Source organism: Falco punctatus (genome assembly GCF_963210335.1).
Source record: "Falco punctatus genome assembly, chromosome: Z".
NCBI lineage: Eukaryota > Metazoa > Chordata > Aves > Falconiformes > Falconidae > Falco > Falco punctatus.
In genome coordinates, this window is record NC_137586.1 from 21,092,891 (window position 1) to 21,115,236 (window position 22,346).

The 22,346-nt window shown below is 39.6% G+C and overlaps 1 protein-coding gene across 2 annotated transcripts in view; it reads left to right on the plus strand.

The window, feature by feature from the left end:
* RAB3C (RAB3C, member RAS oncogene family) overlaps nt 1–22,346 on the plus strand; it is a 158,033-nt gene that overhangs the window by 73,455 nt on the left and 62,232 nt on the right. For both annotated transcript variants that reach the window (XM_080372965.1, XM_080372964.1), the window contains exon 3: nt 20,168–20,286. In XM_080372965.1, the coding sequence (XP_080229091.1) occupies nt 20,168–20,286 (119 nt within the window). The remainder of the gene's footprint in view (nt 1–20,167; nt 20,287–22,346) is intronic.

Consider the following 22,346-nt stretch of genomic DNA (forward strand, 5'->3'; position numbering starts at 1 on the left):
AATGAGTTGAATTTGATACACTTACCTGTGGCAATGAATTTTTCACATAAACATAAACTTTAGCAACAGTTCATTTGAATAATTCAGCATTTTCCAGAGAAAAAAATATTGCACCAAAAATCCAAAGTGAATGTAGTGTTTCTTTGGTTAATTTAGCACTAAAATCATGAGTCCAAGAAGTAATTTCTGTTCATCTAAAATTTGATCCCAGAACGTGATTACCACTGTAGTTCGTATCCAGCAAAGAACCTGAAAGCGTGAATTCCTTTCAGAAGTTACTTCTCTGCATTGGACTTCTGGACATTTCTTTTTCTTAAAGTGCAGCAGCCTACCTATGCATCTATAAAGTTAGTTATATACTTTTTATGAAGAACTAGTTCTAGATTCTCTTGACAAGTTCCATAGATACTTGTAGAACTTCAAAGCCTGTTCCTTGAAGTGTAGAAATCTTGCTACTGCTTTGTTTGCCTGATACTTTTTGAAATATAAGAGGAAAATTTTCTAGTTAAAATCCTTCTTTTAACACCTGTTCTTTGCTTCATGTATGGCTGTAGTTATTGAAGAAACTTTTGAATTAATATCTTTCTTTGAATTTTTGTTGAAACTACTGCTGCTCATCCCTCTTTGCAGAAAAAAAAAAAAAAAAAAAAAAAAAACAAAACAGGTTTTCTAGCAAGATTTGGATAGCACCTGACAATAAATAGTAGTTTTGAGCCTTCCTGAATGTTTTGTAAGATCATAAGAATGACTGTATTCCATCAGATGAAAGGTCCAGTTGGTCCAGTTAGTCCAGTACTTTCTGTCATTGCCAGTAATGGATGCTTAAGAAAAATGGCTAAAGAACATTTGAGTGTATTTCTACATAAATAGACTTTAAAAGCTACTTGTCTTCTAGTTTGTGCAGGCAGATAAATCTGCATACTCACACCTACCTGTGTGACTCTGCCTTTCTCAGAAAGGTTTGAACAGGAGTTGGTTGCAACCTAGTTGGATTGTGACAAGCGTGTTGAACTTGTATTGTTTTCAGGAGGTTGGAAAGTAATTGTCAAAGTATTTAAAGCCTAATATGTGAACTGCTTAGGCATTTAAAAACACATTGCATCCAGTAAATTGCCCATAATATATTTAGTAGCTTTTTATGCTCGTACTTCAATAAAATCAGGATCTGACTTAATGAGCACTCTTTTTGGAGACTTTTATCAGGGCTCTTTACACCTTGGCCCAAATTTTTGTGCAATGAAAACTTGTATAGCATTCTTTCACAGAATCACAGACTGGTTGGGGTTGGAAGGGACCACTGGAGGTCATCTAGTCCAACCACCTGCTAAAGCAGGTTCACCTACAGCAGGTTGCACAGAGTCACATCCAGGCGGGTTTTGAATATCTCCAGAGAAGGAGACTCCACAGCCTCTCTCAGCAGCGTGTTCCAGTGCTCGGTCACCCTCAAGGTAAAGAAGTTCTTCCTCGTATTCAGAAGGAATTTCTTGTGAGGCAGTTTGTGCCCATTGTCCCTTGGCCTGTCACTGGGCATCACTGAAAAGAGCCTGGCCCCAGCCTCTTGACACTTGCCCTTAGGATATTTGTAGACATTAATAAGATCCCATCTCAGTCTTCTCTTCTCCAGGCTAAGCAGGCCCAGCTCCCTCAGCCTTTCCTCAGAAGGGAGATGCTCCAGCCCCCTCACCATCTCTGTAGCCCTCGCTGAACCCTCTCCAGTAGTTCCCTGTCCCTCTTGAACTGGGGAGCCCAGAACTGGACACAGCACTCCAGCTGCAGCCTCACCAGGGCAGAGCAGAGGGGAGGATCACCTCCCTCGACCTGCTGGCCACGTTCCCCTAATGCCCCCCAGGATCCCACTGGCCGCCTTGGCCACCAGGGCACACTGCTGGCTCATGGGCACCTTGCTGTGCTCCAGCACTCCCAGGCCCTTCTCCGCAGAGCTGCCTTCCAGCAGGTCAGCCCCAGCCTGTGCGGGTGCGTGGGGTTGTCCCTCCCCAGGTGCAGGACCCTACACTTGCCTCTGCTGAACTTCATCAGGTTCCTCCCCACCCAACTCTCCAGCCTGTCCAGGTCTCGCTGAATGGCAGCGCAGCCTGCTGGGGTATCAGCCCCTGCTCCCAGCTCTGTATCATCAGCAAACCTGCCGAGGGGACACTCAGTCCCTTCATCTGGGTCACTGATGAGTAAGTTGAACATTTGTGTACCAGTGTGATGTTATGCTGCGATTGAGAGACGGGAGGCAGCTTGATGCAAGCAAATGTCACTTTAATTAGCCTAATAGCATGATTATATACACATAAGCAATTGTTAGCTCTTATTCTGATTGGTCCAAAAACTTGCTTATTCTATAACGATGTGGCAACTCGCACAAAGATCTCACGTTAGCTATTTAGCAATTCAGCAATAGTTAAAGACAACAATGTCTGCAGTTCTTGCACCACGTCCTTGAGCAAGCTGACAAACCAAACGCCTTATTCCTTGTATAGTCTCAACTTGATACTTAGTCCCTGTTTCTATACCCTTCAGTAATTTCTCATGTCCCTTATCACCAGGGCTTGTGATCCACAAGCTCGAGCACATTCTTTTCAACTAACTGATTTGTTACTTGTGGTCCTGCTTCACAGGCCCCCTCCTGCGCTTACCCCTTCTTCTTTTTGAGCATCCCAAATCCCATTTGTTTTAAACGTGTGTTCAATCAAGTTACTCATCACTCGTTGTAAACATTGAAACAAACAAGAAACAAATAATACTAAGACTAACAATACTGTCAATACCATCAGTGCTCCTTTGATTATGGTTTGTAACCAGCTCCCTAGCCCAAGACTTTAAAGCCAGTCAGAAAAAGGATCATGTCCTTCAGTAACATGCTTCATATTCTTGAGCAGTGCTGCTAATTGCTGAGCTATGCTTTTTGAGTGATCAGACAAATTCATGTAACACTTTCCTTAGCGCTGTTCACTATAGGCTACTTTCTACTGTTCATGCTGTTTCCTCATCTTCTAGAGGTGAGATCACATTCCTCCTTTGTTTCTGTCTCATCCTAGTTTCTTCTCATACTCCCTCAAAGTTATTTAACTCTTTGCTGCAGGATCTCAGCTGCACATTGTCAAAGCAAGGCCCAAACCGCACATCATCAATGTCAAAACAGCCCACTGTCTCTGTTCTGTAAATTTCCCCTTTTTATTTGAACAGCTAGTACCAGGTTTGTCATGTTCTGCAGGGCCCTTGCAAACATGACAGCAACCAAGGCAATAGCAAACAAACAATACTGCCAACTGAGTGAATTGCTGCCAAAAAGGCTGACATTTTCTCAGATTTTGGTAACATGTTGCTGCAATGGGACGCCTAAAATCAATGCAGCACATACCATCAAAATCCTCACAGCCATGTTCTTGAGCCAACAACAAAAAGCCAAGAGTTGCTCTGTTTTGTATGTAATGGTGGCAAATTTGACTCACATTCTTAACTGCCTAACAAACAAGGTGATTTAACTCTTTAATGCTTTCCCCGCTGTTACTCCGGATGCAATAAGTTCCCATCAGTTCCATAAATCAACTACATCCATTACATGCTTCATCCAAAGTTACATTGTGTTTAAGCGCATTATGCTTATCAACATGTTCACGTGTTGATTTATGCAGGTGTCATGGTCCCATCATAGCTTTTCACTACATTAGCATCTACATAAAGACAACTATCGGCATTCAAAGTGCAAACAATATCAACTTCTTTTGGGTTAACATTATACAGAGGTAATCAATTATGCCAAATACCAAGACTTTCAGTAAGATTCTTCATTCCCCACATACATTCACTTTTTTGCAACAATGTCTGCAAGTCAGTTTCAAGGAAGGGCACACCAAACAGGGACTGGTTCAGTAGGGAGACACACGTTAGTTGCTGGGTTGACTGGTGGCAGCAGCGCTCCCACAATCCGGCACACGAAGCTCAGGCCACGCACAGTGAGCAGGTATCCATCGCGGGCCTTCATCTGTAGAAACACAAGCATAACCTCTCCCCCAAGTTAGCAATTCATGCGTTCCCGACCAATGCCCGATACGAGGGTCTTTCACGCGTACTAAGACGCCTTCGTGCTTTTGCTGCTTGTCACCAGTTGACACAAAATGTCACACAGTGGGAGGCACCGCATGGTCAGCAGAGATTTTCAAAAAGTTCAAAACATAACATGCTTTCTCTAATCGTGCCTCTGGGGTCATTCCCTTCATTCCTTTTTTTTTTTTTTTTTTTATATATATATATATATATATATACATATATGCAACCAGAGACACTTTACAGTGTAACAGAGAAGCCCATATTTACATCTCTGAGCCCAGACACAAACCGCAGGTGTATACACCACCAGGCTCAGGGCAGAAATCATTCATGCAGTTACATAGCTATATATCACTACAAGCATGCGGACACCTATTAAATGCTAGATAACCATGTTCATCTTTCCTACTCTCCTTTACAATACCTAGCTCTTTTCTCATCTCTTGTTAGGTCAAATATTCTCCAGCTGCCTCTCCTATATCTCTCTTCAGACATTCTCTATCCTCCTCTTTTTTGCTTGTTAATTGCAACAAGGCAAAGGTTGTGTATAGCTGGGTGACCATGACCTGATTTATGTTATAATCAACTAAATGCTGAATACAGGACAAAAAGGCATGGGAGATAAAAGGCAAACATAAATAAGGTGGTTAAGATAACTGTAATAAATCCTGTAATACTTTTGATCCACAGCCTAAAGTTTCCCAGCCATGAGAAGAGACCAAAGGCATCCTGCCCCTGGCTCTGCTGCAGGTCTTTGTTTAAGGCTTTTAAGTTTTGTATGCTTTTGTGACTTAATTGTGAATTAAGTGGTCACTCAGATTCATGTAACACATCCTATAAAAGTCTTCACACTTGTGTCCCTGTGCTAATAATAAAAATCAATAGCAACTCAGTTCTGTAGCAAGATATGACGGAAAGAATCAACATCTGTTAATAAGCCAGAAAACAAGAAATAGTATTTGTAGTATTGCTTTCTTTAGCAAGTTAGCAGCCTAATTCACTAAGCAAGTTAAGAGCATGTACTATTCTTACAGAAAAGATTAAAGAAGCAAAAAAAATGTGTTATGCTGCATTCCAGAACTCAGCCTGAGAGTTACAGTCTGCTGTGAGCTCTGTGTTATAATCATTTGACACATGTTGGGGTTGCTATTGTGAAAGTTGCCGGTTTACAATTTTCATTGGCATTATCATAGCTAGTTGTTTTAAAAGCAACCCTTGAGCTTCCTGATGTTCGACTTGTTGTTGCAAAATAGTCTGAAGCCAATCAATAAAGTTAGTATATGACTCTCTAGGACCCTGCAAGACTGTGGCCAGACTCCCGCATCCTGACTGCCTTAACAGCCATCTCCTTCATTTGCAAATAGTTGTGGCTGGGATACCTTCCCTGAGTCACAGAATTGGCACAATTATTTTCTCCAGCCAACTGCTCATAGTTAACAGCAATACCCCGATTGAGGTTTTCAATCAAGGCCACTACACGTAGCTCACAAAAATCAGATAACTACATCATATACTGTATCAGTTAGTACCATACAAAGCAATGACTTCCAATCACGTGTTGTGAGTGTATAAGGCTCTGCCATCACTTCAAGAAGGGACATAGCAAATGTACTATGAATCCTCCCTCACTGCTTTGCTTAATTCTTTAACAGCCTCGTATTGCACGGGCTGCCCCCCTTGAGGTTGATTTGTCTGACAAAGTACTGACCATGCCATCCCAAATCCCCTTGCATAAGCGCTTCCCGCTTGCATTCCTGCCACCAATCCCTCAGATCCCCTTGCACCCTCCCCAAAAATACAGTCAATGCATTGGGGGAGGGAGAAAAAAAGTCTAGCTCCTTTTCTGGATTTATAGGACCCGGATCAAAAGGTTTATCAGTGTCAATGGAATCATTGTCCAAGGTGTCCTGTTCCTGTACTTGGTCCTGTGTTGTGAGGGTCGCTGCAACCAGTGACAGAAGCTTTGGGGGCAGAGGAGGTGTGGACAGAATTGCCATTGTTGACGGTGTGTTGAGAAGAGCCGCGCTGTCAATGGAATTTACAGCCTCCTCTGGTTTAGCACTGTTAGTAGAATTAGTCCACACTTGGCGAAGAGTAGTCAGAATTTGCCACCAAGGTGCTAAATGCATTCCTGACATGGAGCAGCATCATACAATTGTCTGCTGACCACTTTCCTTTCTTTCAAAGTCTCTAAAGGTTCTTGACTGCTCGCTTGTCTCAATGAGTACAGGTTTCTAAAGCTTCTTAAAATTTCTTCAAATATTTAAAATCTCTAAAGTTTCTTGGCTGCTCACCTGTCTAGATGCATACAGGTGTTATCCCCGGCGTTTAGGTTGTCCGCCTGGTCCAGCCAGCAAGACAATCGTTCAGCCAAGATATCTCCTCCGGAACGCAGCCCTCTTCCATGAACTGTCGTTTTTTTATCGACCAGTTCCATTCTTATTCTTCCAAGGCTTCGGAACACCACCATAGGGGTCACCATTTGAGGAGATTGAGGCACGGACTCCTGAATCTGGCCAGAAGACCTTTTATTAGTCCATATACGTCTCTTTCTGGGGAAGATGCTTGATTCCCCATCTTTCCCACAGCTCACCTCTCTACTCCAGAGGGATGTATTGCTGGCTAGCTCCCGCTTCCTTTCAGCGGCTCATTCAAAGTTCTGTGGGAGTCGCAGCATGCTGCTCAGCTAGGCGGTTCATAACCCCATCACATCAGGGTCACCAGTTTGCCGCGACTGAGAGACGGCAGCTTGATGCAAGCAATTGTCACTTTAATTAGCCTAATAGCATGATTATATACACATAAGCAATTGTTAGCTCTTATTCTGATTGGTCCAAAAACTTGCTTATTCTATAACGATGTGGCAACTCGCACAAAGATCTCACGTTAGCTATTTAGCAATTCAGCAATAGTTAAAGACGACAATGTCTGCAGTTCTTGCACCACGTCCTTGAGCAAGCTGACAAACCAAACGCCTTATTCCTTGTATAGTCTCAACTTGATACTTAGTCCCTGTTTCTATACCCTTCAGTAATTTCTCATGTCCCTTATCACCAGGGCTTGTGATCCACAAGCTCGAGCACATTCTTTTCAACTAACTGATTTGTTACTTGTGGTCTTGCTTCCCAGGTCCCCTCCTGCAATGTTATAATACTTTAAAAGAAGATAAATATATGTCCAAACTAATAAAATATCTTTGCAGTGATCAAGGAAATAACATAATTTCATTTCCTCTACTGCTGGATCGTGAATTGTCTTTGCTTAGAGATTGTCAGTGGTGGTCGTGTTCAGTGTTCTGCTTACAATGACACTGGAAACTTACCAGCTAAATAAAACTTGTTAAATATTTCAGGATTTCTTTGGACAAAAAACTAAGTGAATAAAATGTGACCGTTTTTGAGAGAGTAACAGAATGAGATAATGTGGGTTTTATTCTGCTTCCTATATGAACATACATACCTGTAATGGTGGTACTGATATTGTCTACTATACCTTTGTCTATTGCACAGTGGCCAGGACTCAAAAATAGATGCTATATGTAAAAGGACCAAATTGCTCATTACTAAAATAAACCAAAAAATATTAATATTTATATTTATACTGTATCTACTGGTTTAAAGTTGCACTAGTGGAGGTTTAGACTGGATATTAGGAAGCATTTCTTTAAGAGAAGGGTGGTCAGACTTTGGAGCAGGCTTCCTAGAGGCGACCGATGCCCCGCGCCTGTCGGGGTTTGAGAGGCATTTGGAGAATGTCCGTAACAACGTGCTTCAGCTGTTGGTCAGCCCTGAAGTGGTCAGGCAGCTGGGACAGGTGATCGTTGTAGGCCCCTTACAACTGAACGATTCTATTTTATTCTAATAGGTCTGGCAATTATGCTTTCTCGTGAGACTGCGTTTTTCTCAAAACTTTGGGTTTAAAGTTACAAGGAAGTAATTAGAATTGCTAAATGTGTTTATACATATGCTAAACCCGTAGCTCTTAAGGAGTCTAAGTTAAAAAAGGAGACCGGGGCCAAATTAAACAGCAATTTAGATGAAATCTAATTTAATTATGCCACTTCATGCCAGAACTTCCCAAGATGAGAATGCAAGGATAAGGGCACTGGACTTGAAATAATCTAGGATTCATAGGTTAATCACATGTGACATATTTAACTTCTTTTTACAACTCTTTCTTTACTAATTTTCAGTCTTAAACTAGAACAACGTAAATGTCATGATTGGTTGATGTGCATTAAGCTACATCAGCTGCTGAGACATTTTCAGGGTAAATAAATATTTCCTTGTCAGGACAACCTGTGCTCTCTTAAATTACATATTTCTCAACAGATAGCAGGACATTGAGAAGTGTTCTAGGTATAACCTTCTGATATGCAGTCATAGTGCAGAGGTGTTTACTGACAAGCAAGAGAACACAGAGGCCTTTAGTTTAAATACTATATTTTCCAGATGAAAACTCACCTCAAATCATATTGTAATTATATTGTTTATATTTGTCATCTTTAACATTTCTTTCCTGTGTGAAGAAAATTTAGCAGTGCTTATGGTGTATCTAAGAATTGCATCTTGTTTTGATAAGATATTTTTTCTTGGTGACTTCAATAGAATTTTTATTTAATTAATAGACAAATCCTATCTGGCTGTAGATAATTCTAGCAGCATATTGATGACAAAGTTATCTTTTTGTTATAGAGGATGTGTCCTCTTAGTTTTTCTGCAGGGAAACAATAATAATCAAACCCCAGAAAAATAGATTTTTCCAGCACCTTGTAACAACTGTTAATTAAAATTCAGCTTTGAAAGAACTAGAGAAGTCAATCAAAGTCTAAAAGTCTTGAAGCCAGATTCCTGGTCTTTTATGCATCACCTTTGTGTCACAAGCCATTTGGGTTCAGCCGTGAACTCCCATGCTGTAAAAAACCTTCCAGCACCTGATGGCTGATAGAATCTGTCCTGTGCCACCTATCCTTTCTCCATCTTTCCCTTTAACACAGAAACATTTTGGAGAAGTTCATCTGAATGTTTTGAAGACAACAGAACTGACTTGGAACATGTTCTTCAATGATTCTGGCCAGCTGACCACCCGTCATTGCAAACCTAAATTTCTAATCACTATGATCAGACCCAAGAAAAAGAAAAAGATTATGGGGAATTTAAAGATCTCACACACAGTCACATATTAAGGGAGTGTTTGGTGATGACAGATAGTTGGAGGGCAAAGGAGTCAGAAGTGGAAGAAAGGAGAGGTTAGTGGAGAGTGTCCTGCAAACAGCTCTCGCTAGTTCTGTGTCAGGGCAGGGAGCAGCTCCCTGGAAAGGCATGAAGGGGCTGTGTTGCTAATGGAGAAGAGATGGTGGCATTCTGCACCTTTGATACATCACTGGTGCTTTTTCAGCTGAGTTTAAGAATCTTAAAGTACCTGCCTAAGGTATGATATACAAAGAGCTACCAGAATTTCTTCAGGTATTTTTGATGTCTGCCCCAGAAGACAATGTCTGCCACAAAGAGGATACGGAAGTTACCTTCAGATCTTCCTACAAGGAATCTTCCAGACAGCAATAAAGCAGCATTATGGTGCCAAGGCAGGAGGGAACTGTTTTAGCACAGACCACACTGCAGTCCAGTACATTTATACTGCAAGTTTTCTAAAGAACTAGGCTGTGCCTTTTACCAGCTTTAATGTAAGTTCTGAATGGGATTGAACTTCAGACATGGCTGAACTCTCCAAGAAATATTGCGTTTATAGTTTCTTGCTTAGAATAGGTAAATGTGGCTTGTTCTGTGTTGCAGATTGTCTCTTTTCCTTTTTATAGGTAATTGAGATTTAAAACATTTTTATATAAAAAGCTTAAGTTGATAGTAATTCTAAGGAGCCTTTAAATGTGTTTTGTATACTTAATATTCTGCACAGAAATGCATTCTTTTACTCCTGGGAAGGTTTGCAAGGTTATTAATATTTAACAGCAACATTCCTATAATTTGTTGCAAATGAGAGAAACTTCACTGCAGATTTAAACACAAGGGTTTATCACAAGGAAAAGTGGAGGTGGAGAGCATTTCTTGCAAGAGTGCTTGGTTTATGGCTTTGAAAGGTCCTTTGTACCACTAATTCTTTTTTCTCTTAGAGTTGGAGAGTTACAAAACTGCACTTCTAAAAAAGGTCCAGAACAAAAATGTGCTAAGCTCGATGTTGTCATGAGGAAAGAATTATGTTCATAGCTCTCAACAGCTAAGAGGTACTGTTAGCTGCTAATCCATGGGCAGGGATTTACATAATATTTAACATGATGTCACTATTATGCAAATTTGTTCAGTGCAACGAGCCACTAATGTAAAGCTATTATCAAAATGGTTGGTCAAACTTTTCTCTACCCATGGATCCCACCTCATCCTGAATAATAAGTTAATTAAATATGAGCAATGAATATTAAATAGAGAAAGATGTATTCGAGATGCAGTATGGGACAGAATGACAAGGGAGAGAGAAAGATGAACGCTTATTTTCTTATTTTATGAATAATAAGTTTCAGACAGAAGTAGTTAATTCAAAAGATTTGTAAGTATACAATCAAAGTACAGAAATACGATGAGGAAGGTACTCTGGCATTCCAATATACCTTGACGCTGTTCTCTGTTTATGTGTTTATAGTCAGCTTGACTCTTAAAGTCTCTGAACTCAGGGTTTTTTCCTGTCTCTGTGAAATGAAAGGCACATGCCTTCAAAAAAATGGTGGAAGATCAGACAAAGATTTAAAAGCCTTATTACAGCTGTAAAAAAAAAAAAAAACCAACAAAAAAAGTAAAAGCAAAACAAACAGCATCCTACCCCCCCAAAAAAAAAAAACAACCAGCAAACCCAGAAATCCCCCACATTTATGATAGGGCAAGATCATACCTATTTTTAGGCTACCGAGTGCTCTGTGGGCAGAAGAGCCAGTTTGAAGAACTGGCAAGTTGCAAATACCTGTAGCGGGCACCAAACCAAGTGAAATGGAGACTGAAGGACTGTTTAGTGCCTGCTGTCTACAGATGAAACAGCTCTGCTTTGTATTTTCCTAATAGGCATAAGTCTTACAGCATTAGGATTGACTATTGCAACCTAGCCTCATCCCACAGTAAGTATGATGGGCACTGTTTGCTTAGTGTCTAAATTATCAAGTACACTCCTGGAGCTTGAGGAGGCTTTCTGTCAAGTCTGAGGATGGTCATTACATCCACTGTGTATCTGGGTGTCAGGTTTCTAAGACTACCATTCCTTGTAATGTTAGTATAGATCTAACATTCCTTTGCGACCCTTTCGCTCAAAAGCGGGTTGTTCTGATCCTCTCAAGCTTTGCCAGAATTCAGTGCCAAACATCAGCATTCCAAAATCATTTTGGTTTCATTCAAAGTTTTATTATTTATACAGTAACTTCAGCCCATATCAAATGCTTTTCATTTTTTCGTTATGCACTGGGACATATTTTGGTCTGTGACTACAAAGATTAAAAAAAGAGAGGAAAAAGGTTGCTGTTCTTATACAATCACAGAATTCTGGGAGCAATAGCTTTAAAACCAAAATATGACAAACCTAAGAATATCACATTATTCCAATGCTGCTTGCCATATGGTGAAAGCTGCCTTTAGAACAAGGATCCTTATCACAGTTTTGCTGGTTTTGTGTGTATGTAACTATTATGTTATGTAACAGAATGGGTCTCTGTTGCTTCACTCTTTTCCTGAAAAATATGAGGAAATATTTACAGTCTGATTTACAAGTATTTAAACATACTACAAATAGGAAGTTATTAAACTTCTTTTTCCCTAGCTATATTTACAAACTAAGCTCCAATTTAAATTTTATTCATTTAAAAAATAGTTGGATTATTACATTAATTGCAAATTAGATTTCATAATTCATGATTTCCACTATACATTTTTTGCAGCTGTACTTAATGTTTGATCTTGTAACACTTTTCATAAAATAAAATTTAAAAAAATGTCTTGAAAGCAAAATCTAAAGCCTTTCCAGAAATAGAAGTTCTTCTTAAGACCTAACATGAAGCTTGGTTAAAATACAAAGTGATGCTTCAATTAACATTTTACTTTTGAAAAGAATGCCAGGTCCTACTGATCTGACAGACGCTTTATAAAGTATGTCCAATGACTGGGAAGAAGGACAAGAGGAATTGATCCTCACCTCCAGCAGAGCAGGACAGGCCACAGCAAAAGTGAAGACAGGACCAGGAGAAAGCTGCAGCTCATGGTGGAGAAAGAGGGAGACATGCACTGAAATGGCAGCGGGGCTCAAAACTTCCATCCAGAACCAACAGCAGCTGCAGTCAAATTATGCTGGACTAGAAAGGAGGCAGGAAACTCCATCCTGGTTTCAGCTGGGATGGAGTTATCTTTCTTGTCAGTAGCTGGTGCAGTGCTGTGTTTTGGATTTGGTGTGAGAACATGTGGATAACAAAGTGATGGTTCTGGTTGTTGCTGGGTGATGTTTATCCTGAGTCAAGGACTTTTTGGTTCCTTGGGCCCTGCCAATGAAAGGGCTGGAGGGGCATGGGAAACTGGGAGGGGACACATCCAGGACAGGTGACCTGAACCAGCCAAATAGGTGTTCCATACCATGGGATGTCATGCTTGGTACATAAACTGGGGAGGTGAGCTGGGGCCTGGGGATCGCTGCTCAGGGACTGGCTGGGCATCAGTCAGTGGGTGGTGAGCAGCTGTACTGTGCATTACTTGTTTTCCTTTCTCCCTTTTCCTTTGGATTTAATCCTTTCCCCCACCTTTCTATTATAACTTCATCATCATCTTCATCATTATTATCTATCATTTATTATAGTTATCTATATTATTATATCTATATCATCTATAGTTATCTATTATTATTATAGTTATTATTGTTATTATTATAGATCTTACCTTTTTATTCTGTTCAAATTATTAAATTTTTCTTATCTCAACCCTCAAGTTTTACATACACCCTCCGGGTGGCAGGCAGTGAGCAAGCAGCTGCCTGGTGCTTGGTTGCCAGCTGGGGTTAAACCATGACAGTCCTTTTTGGCACCCAACGTGGGGCCAGAAGGGTTGAGATGATGACAGGTCTAATCAGACTGTGTTAGATTAAATTTTTTCAAGTGTTCATTGTATTAGATTAATTATAATGGCTACAATGCTGGCTTTTCTGCTTTTGAACTTGCTGCCCATGGTCCCAGGGCTGAATTGTCTTGTTTATTTACAGTACGTGTTCCCTGTTGTGTTGTTTGTTTACATTGAGAACTGGGCTAAAGTTACACTGTTGCACTATATAGTACTAGTTTATAATATGATAGACTTGGTTATGAAACTAATCTGGTCTGTGCACTCGATGTTGCCTCTGTGAGTCTGGTGGCCCTTACGGGGGAATGCCAACAGCTGCACCTTTGGCTTGATTTTCCCAGAGTCGTCCTATGGGTGGGTTCCACACCTCCCCCTTCTCCTCAGGGCTAATTAATGAACATTTAGGATTTTAGGAGACTCTGAGTGTCTTTGGTCCACTGGAAGCCCCATAGTGTCAGTCCTGAACCTAGTGATAGGAATACTGAATGCGTTTTCATGTCCTGGAACTGGTGGTATTCCAAGCCACAAACTTTAACTGCTGCTCCAGACCCTGCAGCCCCTGCTCCAGACCCTGCTCCAGCCTCTGCTTCAGCTGCTGCAGCCCCTGCTCCAGCTGCTCCATCCCAGCTGAAACAAGGACACAGGGATATCATGGTTTTCCTAAACTTTGTGCTTTAGGAAGACATGATAGCTGAACTGCAGAGAATTAACATTTAATCTGAGTCTTAAAAATAAACAAGGAGTAAGAACAGGAAAGGAGAAAACCAGAAAATTTAAATGCAGATGAACTTCAGGCACAGTTAACAGCTGCATGGATGGAGTAAGAGAAAACAAATCTGGCAGCAAAGTACTTTTACAACCCCAGCTTGGGTTTTCCAGGACCCAGACTCTCTCTCTGGTGCAAGCTCTGCCCCACATTCTGCCTGGCAGGACAGCCCTCCCAGGGCTATTTTTTACTAGCCATATTTGGAATAAAGCTTCTCTGGGCTGCTCTGGCCTCAACTATTTCCAGCTGGCCCTGCCATGCTCCTGCATCCCCCCCCCCCACCACCACCCCTACAAGAAATGAACTGTCAGCTGTGATTCTGGGATGGGTTCTAAACACCAGCATATAAGTTAGCAGACGTGTACTGGCAAGATCAGCAGCTAGCTTTTCATGCTCCAAATGCTTTTTTGATATGCATATATATGTATTCCTACAAGCATGCATGCATGCACACATATCTATACACATGTATGTACATAAAGACAGAATTCCAGGGGAATCAAAGCCATGAGAAGCCTGGAAAGGGCTGCTGACAAAAGACTCAGTTGGCAATATGCAGTGTTAAATCTTTTGTGCATACATTAGCTAAAGGAACTGTTTTGAACTGTGTTTTCTATTCCTAGTTGAAGATGTTCATATGTCTGTGTTTCTGTGTGCCTAACACTCTCTGTTGGAAGTGCTCCCAGGTTAGTCAACTCCTCCTGCTCCAGCAGCTTTTCCCCCTGTCCTCTTTCTTTATGCCCTGCCCAGTTGCTTCTGCTGTAAGCCCACAGCTGTTCCTCCTGGGCAGTTAGCAGCAGGCTTCAGGTGGGTTTATCCCTGTCTGGACTCCACCTCTAGAGGATTTTTGCAGAGGTTGTCCCTTGCACCTCCCTGAACAGCTGTCTGACTGGGTTATTTTATGTTGCTGTTTGTTTGTCATACTTTCCTTTTTATTCTTTCTTCCCCAGAGATCCCTGAGGAAAGATCAGAGACATCTTTTGTGCTGTTCTGAAAACAGCCAGTTTAGATTTTCATTCACTCACTCCCTCAAGTAATTTTTTGTATCAATAGGAGAAACTGGAGAAATGTGGAGTATCTTTGATATAAATAACCTTTGGGAAGAAACACAGGAAAGAAACATGAAGCTCATAAAGGAGCAGCAGTTCTTGATTGCTGTGCCAATTTTGTTTACCTTAACAGAAAATTTTGACCTGTTACAGTGAGAATTCACCAAGTTCACATTTCTAATTTTATCTTTGTTTGCCTTGTCTTCAAATGTTCTGGATGTGCAGCAGACATATAAATGCCATCCAAGAAATCCTTCTCCTCTGCTGACAGTTTTTTGGCATGCAGCACAAACTATATTGTGATATGGGTAAAACTTTTAATGTGGGGAAGTGGATCTATAAAGATATTTGTATGTTTAGCATACAGGACAGAAATGCAGAGTCACAGAGTCACTCAAGTGTGCTACAAAATAAGTTTGTTTTTTGCAGACTGAATTCCTTCATGACAGGCTCATTAAAAGTTCTTTCTGCCAAGTGCTGTTTGCTTTCACCTTCAAAACTGTCTTGCATTAATAATGAGTAACTGCATTTGGAAGTTACTTACATAGAGTATTGTTCCTGACAGTGGTGCAGTGCTAGGCAAGGGTGGGACAGGAGCACACACTCAGCAAATGAATTCAGGGGCCTGATTTAACATATTGCTCAAAAACATTGGTATAATCTAAACTGATATGGCACATTTTGGATGAAGTCTAGCTTAGCAGTACTTGACAGTAAGGGGGATTCACGTCTGCTAAGTTAACTCAGCTAACTGTACTTTGCAAGCCTAAATAGTTAGTATTTTCAAGCTTACTATCAGAAACTTGGTTTCTCTGTTTTGTGTTTTGAGACTTTCCAGCCCCATGAACTCTTAATCTCATGCGGAATACAGATTTTTCTTGAGTCAGATAGCTTGCTATTCCTAAGTGTTTCTGCTTGCACAGATGGCTATTACTTTATATCTCTCCATTCCTCTGGGAACAGTTGTCAGCAGCTGGTGCATTCCCCATACACTAAGGCCTTCAATGCTATGGCAGTTACACAGTAATAATTACAAACTGTAGGAAGTTTCCATTAACATGATAGAAGGCTTGTTTCAAGGGAGAAGCCTGGGACAAAACATGGTTCATGCGATTTCTGTAAAAGTAACTAATGTATCTTCTACTTTAAGCTTTATTGTACTGTCAAATTCACAGCTTTAACTCAGACTAACAGCCAAGGTAATCTAGAATTATCTATCTCCATATAGTTTGATACATATATGATAAAGGAAAGTTGGCCAAACAGATTGCTATCTACACCCTCAGCCAGAAACAACCATTTTGTGCTCAGTCTATAGCTCTACCATTCCTCTTTCACTGCCTATAGATATACATGCCCTATTCATGATCTTTACTGATGGAAAAGCTTTACTTGTCCTTTTAGCTATCAAATTTCTGCCAAAGATCAATTAATTTTTGTAATAAGAAATTATATGTATCAGGATCTGGAGCATGAAACTGTTTGCAAATATCTAAATTCAATTATAGGTGAAAAAAATTTATGAACTAAAAAAAGAAACACAAAACATAGTAGACATATCAGAGCACTCAAGGCCAAACTGTGCAAGTCTGAGACTTCCAAGTACTTACGATCATGGACTGTTAGCCAGTGTACTCTATGCAATGCTCAACAACCGGATAATTTCTGAAGTGCCATGTCCACTACACCTTATCATTCTGTGATTTGATATCTAAAATCTGTTGCCTATGAAAAAGATTCACTAAAAGAGGATCACCTAACCAAAAGCTAATGAAATTGTGGGAGCTTTATTAAAAACAGAATTTATAAAAGTAGATAAAATATTTGAAAATATTTCTTGAAGCTGCTGAGACCCTATTTGTTTTATTTTGTCTAAGATTTGTAAAATACTTCTTTTCGTCTTCTGTGTGTGGAGCTTTTCATAAAGTATTCCCTCACTGTCATTGATTCCCTTCTACTTTTCCACTCTACTTCTTTACTGAACAGTCAGTTGTCCTCACCAGACATTACCTACATGAATGAAGAGGCCCCCAAGACAATCTATGTCTTGTTTTCTGCCCATCAAAGAGGGAAAAAACTGCCTTGGTTAAAATACCAGTTAATAATAGGTCAAATTGTATTATTCCTCAGGCTTATTTTATTTAGTGTTTGCTTAGAAATAAACATCTGTCAGTGCAAAATACAGGTGTTAAATTTCAGAATTTAAATCTAAAAAGATGGTCATCAGATTAATTCCATGGTCTTGCAAAACAGACTAATAGAACACAGCAGCAGCCAGTAACCATACCTGAATTGGAAAATGTTTTCTACAAGCACAAAACAGTACCTGAGGGTAAAATGGTAGTGGTTTACAGAAAAAAAAAAAGATGATGAAATATGGAAATCCATTCTTTTCCTCTCAGTTCTTCCATAAAAATAAAGCTAATAAACAGAGAGAAATGCCACTTATATTGTTGCATTATCTGTTTCAAATAAATTAATTCATTGTAATAAGATATATTTAATTTTAAAGTATTTGATGTTTCTAATGTGCTCTTTCTCCTGACAAATTGTATTTCAGTTCCTTAACAGTTGTACAAAATAAGCTAGTATTAGGGCATTTATGATATATTCTAGTCAGAATTGAAAGGAGATGCTTATGAAGAACACAAAGGTTTCAACAACATTCATTACATGATCATAAACACTCTACTGCATGATTTGTACATTGGGCCAATTAAAATGTTATTTGCTTCCTTATAGCAAGTGAATAGAAAATAATACCAACAGGAATGTGATCATTGATGTTTGAAACTAACAAACTGCACTTTATTCGTGGTCATCCATCTCTGCCATATACTGAAATGCCACTTTAGAAAATCATCTTTTTTATCATCACATTAACACAGCATTAGCTACAGACACATGCTAGATGCCTGTATTGAGAACAACCACAAATATCTGGTTTCTTCTGAGACTGACCCAAATTAAATGCCTAGGTCCAGAGGAGCATGTTCTATCCCAAAGTCAGTCAGTGTTTGCATTTTCATCTGCAGCTTCCATTTCCCTTTGTGTAAAATGATTTAAGAACTTTTATCTTGTCTTCCTTTATGCTCATAATCAAGAGTGCCTAAGCCTGCACTAGCTACGTTTAACACTGTGCAGAAAATAGCTGGTGTCTTGGATAGGAAGCCTCACTGACTTATAGCTTTATTGCTAGGACCGTTCAATATTGTCAGCAGACAGGCTTCAGTGGAAATCATTTGCCTCAAAATAAGATTTGCTTTGGTAGCAGTGGGCTCCTGTTTGTCATATCATCATATTTCCAACCCTACCTGTCTCTGACTGACAAACAAACAGACAGACACCGACAAAACTTGTTTGAAAATCACGTATCTTCTGTACAGAGTCCGCGTGCTTGCTATAGGCCATATTTTCTTTCTGTCCCTCCCAGCTTTCTTCTCTAGTATCAAATCAAATAAATGAAGCCAGCAAAACATGTGACAGTAAACCTTATTCTGTAAAAGAAATACAAAGAAATGGTTTTAAATAATGACAGGTGATATTTCTGCTGCTATAAATTATTTTACTCAACATTTCAGTGATATTTTCATCTTATTAGCAGACTATGACCTACTGAAGAAAAAACTGACTTCCCAGTACTAGAATAAGTGCAGGCTTAGTGCAAGGGTCTTAGTATCTTAACATACGTTAATACTACTGGAAAAAATTGGGAGCAGCTATCCAGCCTCCAGACCACAGTTGTTATAGCCTTAGCCAGCTCTGAGTATAAGCAGAAAAAATTTAGGGCTGTCTGGCTTTTCCTGCAAAGATATAACCTAACCTGTGAGACCTGGTAAAGTCTGACTTCTACATTAGCTTGTCATCTTGGATCACTGAAACTGCATCAAAGCAGTAGGGGCTGTAATCCGGAATGAACAGAATCCATATATCTTACCTAAGACTTTGTTTGGTTTCAGTAACTGACTTGATTACATTTCTTATTCTGTAAGTGGTTTCTGATGTGTGTAGAATCTCCTATTTTTACTTTATCAGTTTACAAGATGAATGATGTATCTGTGAAGAAGGAGGCCCACTTAATCTATTTTTCTCTTGTTCATAAGGCGGTACTACTAGCCCAGGAATCATTCCAGAAAACCAAATAAAACATTATTTGGCACTGGTTATTCTTCCTTCTCTGTAGGAAGGCAAATCAAATATATTTATCTATATTGTAAAGTAAACTATTTCTTGTCCATGAAAAAAATCTGAAATAGTGAAATTACCTTTCAAAGTATGTTAAAATTGAATATGCAGAGGTGATCTGTTAGTTACAGGATTGCACTGAATTGTTATGTATGTCTCATCTAAATCTTTTAATGTTTATGATTTTAAAATATTAAATAGTAATGATGGAACAGGAAATAGCTATGCATTTCCTGTATTTCAGTTATTGCTGTTGTCTCACAATCTCAGTCCAGGCATGGGTGTTTATGCTAGACATTGCATATAAATGTACTAACAGGTAGTCCCTGACCTGAAATTTTTTCAATGGAAATAAGTAAAGCAAGCAGAAGGAGAAAGGAAGACCTACATTTCTTGTTTTAAAAGCAACTGAATGAGATGCAGAGAATGAGGGAGAAAACCGGCTTGAGATAAGGGACTGTCGGCAAAGTTTTAGGGTCTTTTTTGTCAGATATCCTTATTTTGAAAGCACTGCCCTTCAGCTTTTATTTTGTCAGCATGGATTTGTATTGGTGCTAAAGTTGACATGATCACCAGTGGCTTAAAATTGCAAGAACAAAATTATTAGATGTTGACTTTTTGGTTAGGATGTTTGTGGACTTCAGGAACCATCCTGATCTTATAACGAAGACCTTAAACTGGGAAAGTACAAGGCAGGAGCAGGAGGCAAGTTTCCTGCCTGACTCTCAGTTGAATGTCACAAATCAGTGAATGACTCAGGGTATATGACCTCACAGAGGAAAGGGCCATACCTTTCTGCATCTCTCCACTCTCACCTCATGACAGAATGGATGTGTCCCTCCTATTACAATCCAATGCAGAATTCTCCTTTTTTCTGTTGCTCTCAGTTTTCTCCCCCTTGATTAGTTTTGTGATTAGGATTGTAGGGTTGTACAATAATTTTTGTCAGTTTTCTTTCTATTAAAAACAATTATAATTTGTCAATTTTTTTTTAACATGTAAAAATTTTGTTACTGTTTCAGGACACAGCAGGTCAGGAGAGATACAGAACGATTACCACGGCTTACTACCGGGGTGCAATGGGCTTCATTTTAATGTATGACATCACGAATGAAGAATCTTTCAATGCTGTGCAGGACTGGTAAGTAAAACTTATTATTCATATTAATTCTACATTCATATTAAATACTACAGATTCATATTAGATACTACAGAGAATACTTGATATCACTCACCTGCTGGGACAGTGCAAATTATTTTGAAAAACATATTTCCAAATACAGTGCACAAGCATTCCTATACCCTAATATATGGTGTGGGTTGTTTTTTTTTCCTGGAAAGAAATGAATACTTTAAAATGTGTTGCATATAATTCATTGTAATAATTGTATTTTCTGTGCTTTTTGTTAATGTGTGTTATTCATACTACTAAAACCAGCAACATGCTAGTGTGGAGAGCAATTGCTAAAATACCGGAAAGTGTTTCCATATTTCATGGGGAAAAATGAGATGCCATGTGTGGGGGTTGTCTTTTAATTTAATTTTTCATCATGTTGCTTTTAACCATAGTTGGTTATACATTATGCTGTCAGCTTTGTGCCTCAAGTGTAAAAATTATGAGCAAACTGTATCAGAATAACAGAATCTAAAATGGCTGGTATTTATATTACCTTGTGTTATGTGAATATCAGGATGTCTCTTTGAAAGTGTCTCATTTTAATCAGGCATGGGTCAGTCAGGAACCAAACAGTCTAAAGCTTTTTTAAATAAAGCTAACCTAAAAAGAAAGCTAGGGTTAATCTCAGTGATCTCTTCCTTTACAAGTTATTTTAATATCCGAGAGCCTCCTAGCAGTGCTCTGAGTGATATGAATAGCATTTTTCATGTGTGCTTCATGTGCTCTCTTGCATGCTGTTCCCAAGGCAGTACTGTGTTTGAGAAAGGATTTTATTCAGTTTGTGTGATTTGTTCAGTATGTTTCTTTGACTTTTTTTTTTTTTTTTTAAGTTTATTTTAAGATAGCATTACTGTGTACTTCTTTCAGGAAAGGCAAACTAAGGAACAGTGAAAGTAAAGTAAAAGGCAGTGATGCTGTGATGCCTGTTTCTAACAGGAATTGTTGCCTAACCTCAGACTCTGTAGAAAAACCCAACATTTTCTTTATCATCCTCTTCTACTTATTGTGGTAGAAAGTGTCACTGAACCCACGAGGCATCTTTGCTTTCCACATCTGGAGTTTTTCTTGGTCTGTATATGCTAAGCCTGGTCATTCACCACTCTGAAAATATGAACTGAGAACCTTAGCTTGGTTCTGCTCTACAAGAAATGGGGTCTTGGGTTGCCTGACATTTCCTGTGTGAGTGCTAGGGATGTAGTCATTCACACTCCTCCAGGGGAAAGAGGCAACTCCAGAGTCTGTCCAACCTTCTCTCCATCAGTTATCTATGTGACTACACCAAATTGCTCTTATGAGCTTCTCTTTCCATTTATACAGAATCAGTAAGCTTACATAACTAGTATAGACCAGACAACTAGCTTTTGGACAATTGAATGTATCTGAGAGGAGTCTCTGCTTGATACTCAAAGAAGACACACTTGCTCATTGTGGCTTCTTATGCCAAAGGGATGTTCTGCCCATTTTGTACGAGCTGGAGGCATCATGCTGAGTGCTTGCTGTTACACATTTGTGAGTACTGCTCTGTTCAACAGCATGAGACATAACCTCCTACCTAATAGGAGGTAGCTGAAAGTGTTATTCAGAGATGCTGCTGTGAAAGATTAGCAAAAACAGGGAATCAAGGAGTACAACCAACCTCCCAGCTGAACCTGCAGTTGTGGCTGCCAGCACCACTGCTTCCTGGACCTGCCAGCTGAAGCACTTTCTTGCTTTGCCTCTGCTGTTCCTCATCCGTGGCATGATTCTGTTGAAGTAGTGGGTTAACTGGGTGATAATGGCTGACTAGGACCAGCTGTAATCTGCAGATCTCATTGCCCCATCTCTGGGCAAACCAGATAGCATGCCATGTATTATCTAGCTTCCTCCCAACACAAAGATTTCTTTATAGCAAGTGTAAATATGAGTACTTATTGTTAATTTTCCTACCTGTTTGTTTTCCATCCTCCTAGATCTGGTATGGTTGGCACTCTTTTTCTGCTGGTGAAAAGTAACTAGGCTTCATACTAGCTAGCGAAAAAAAATAA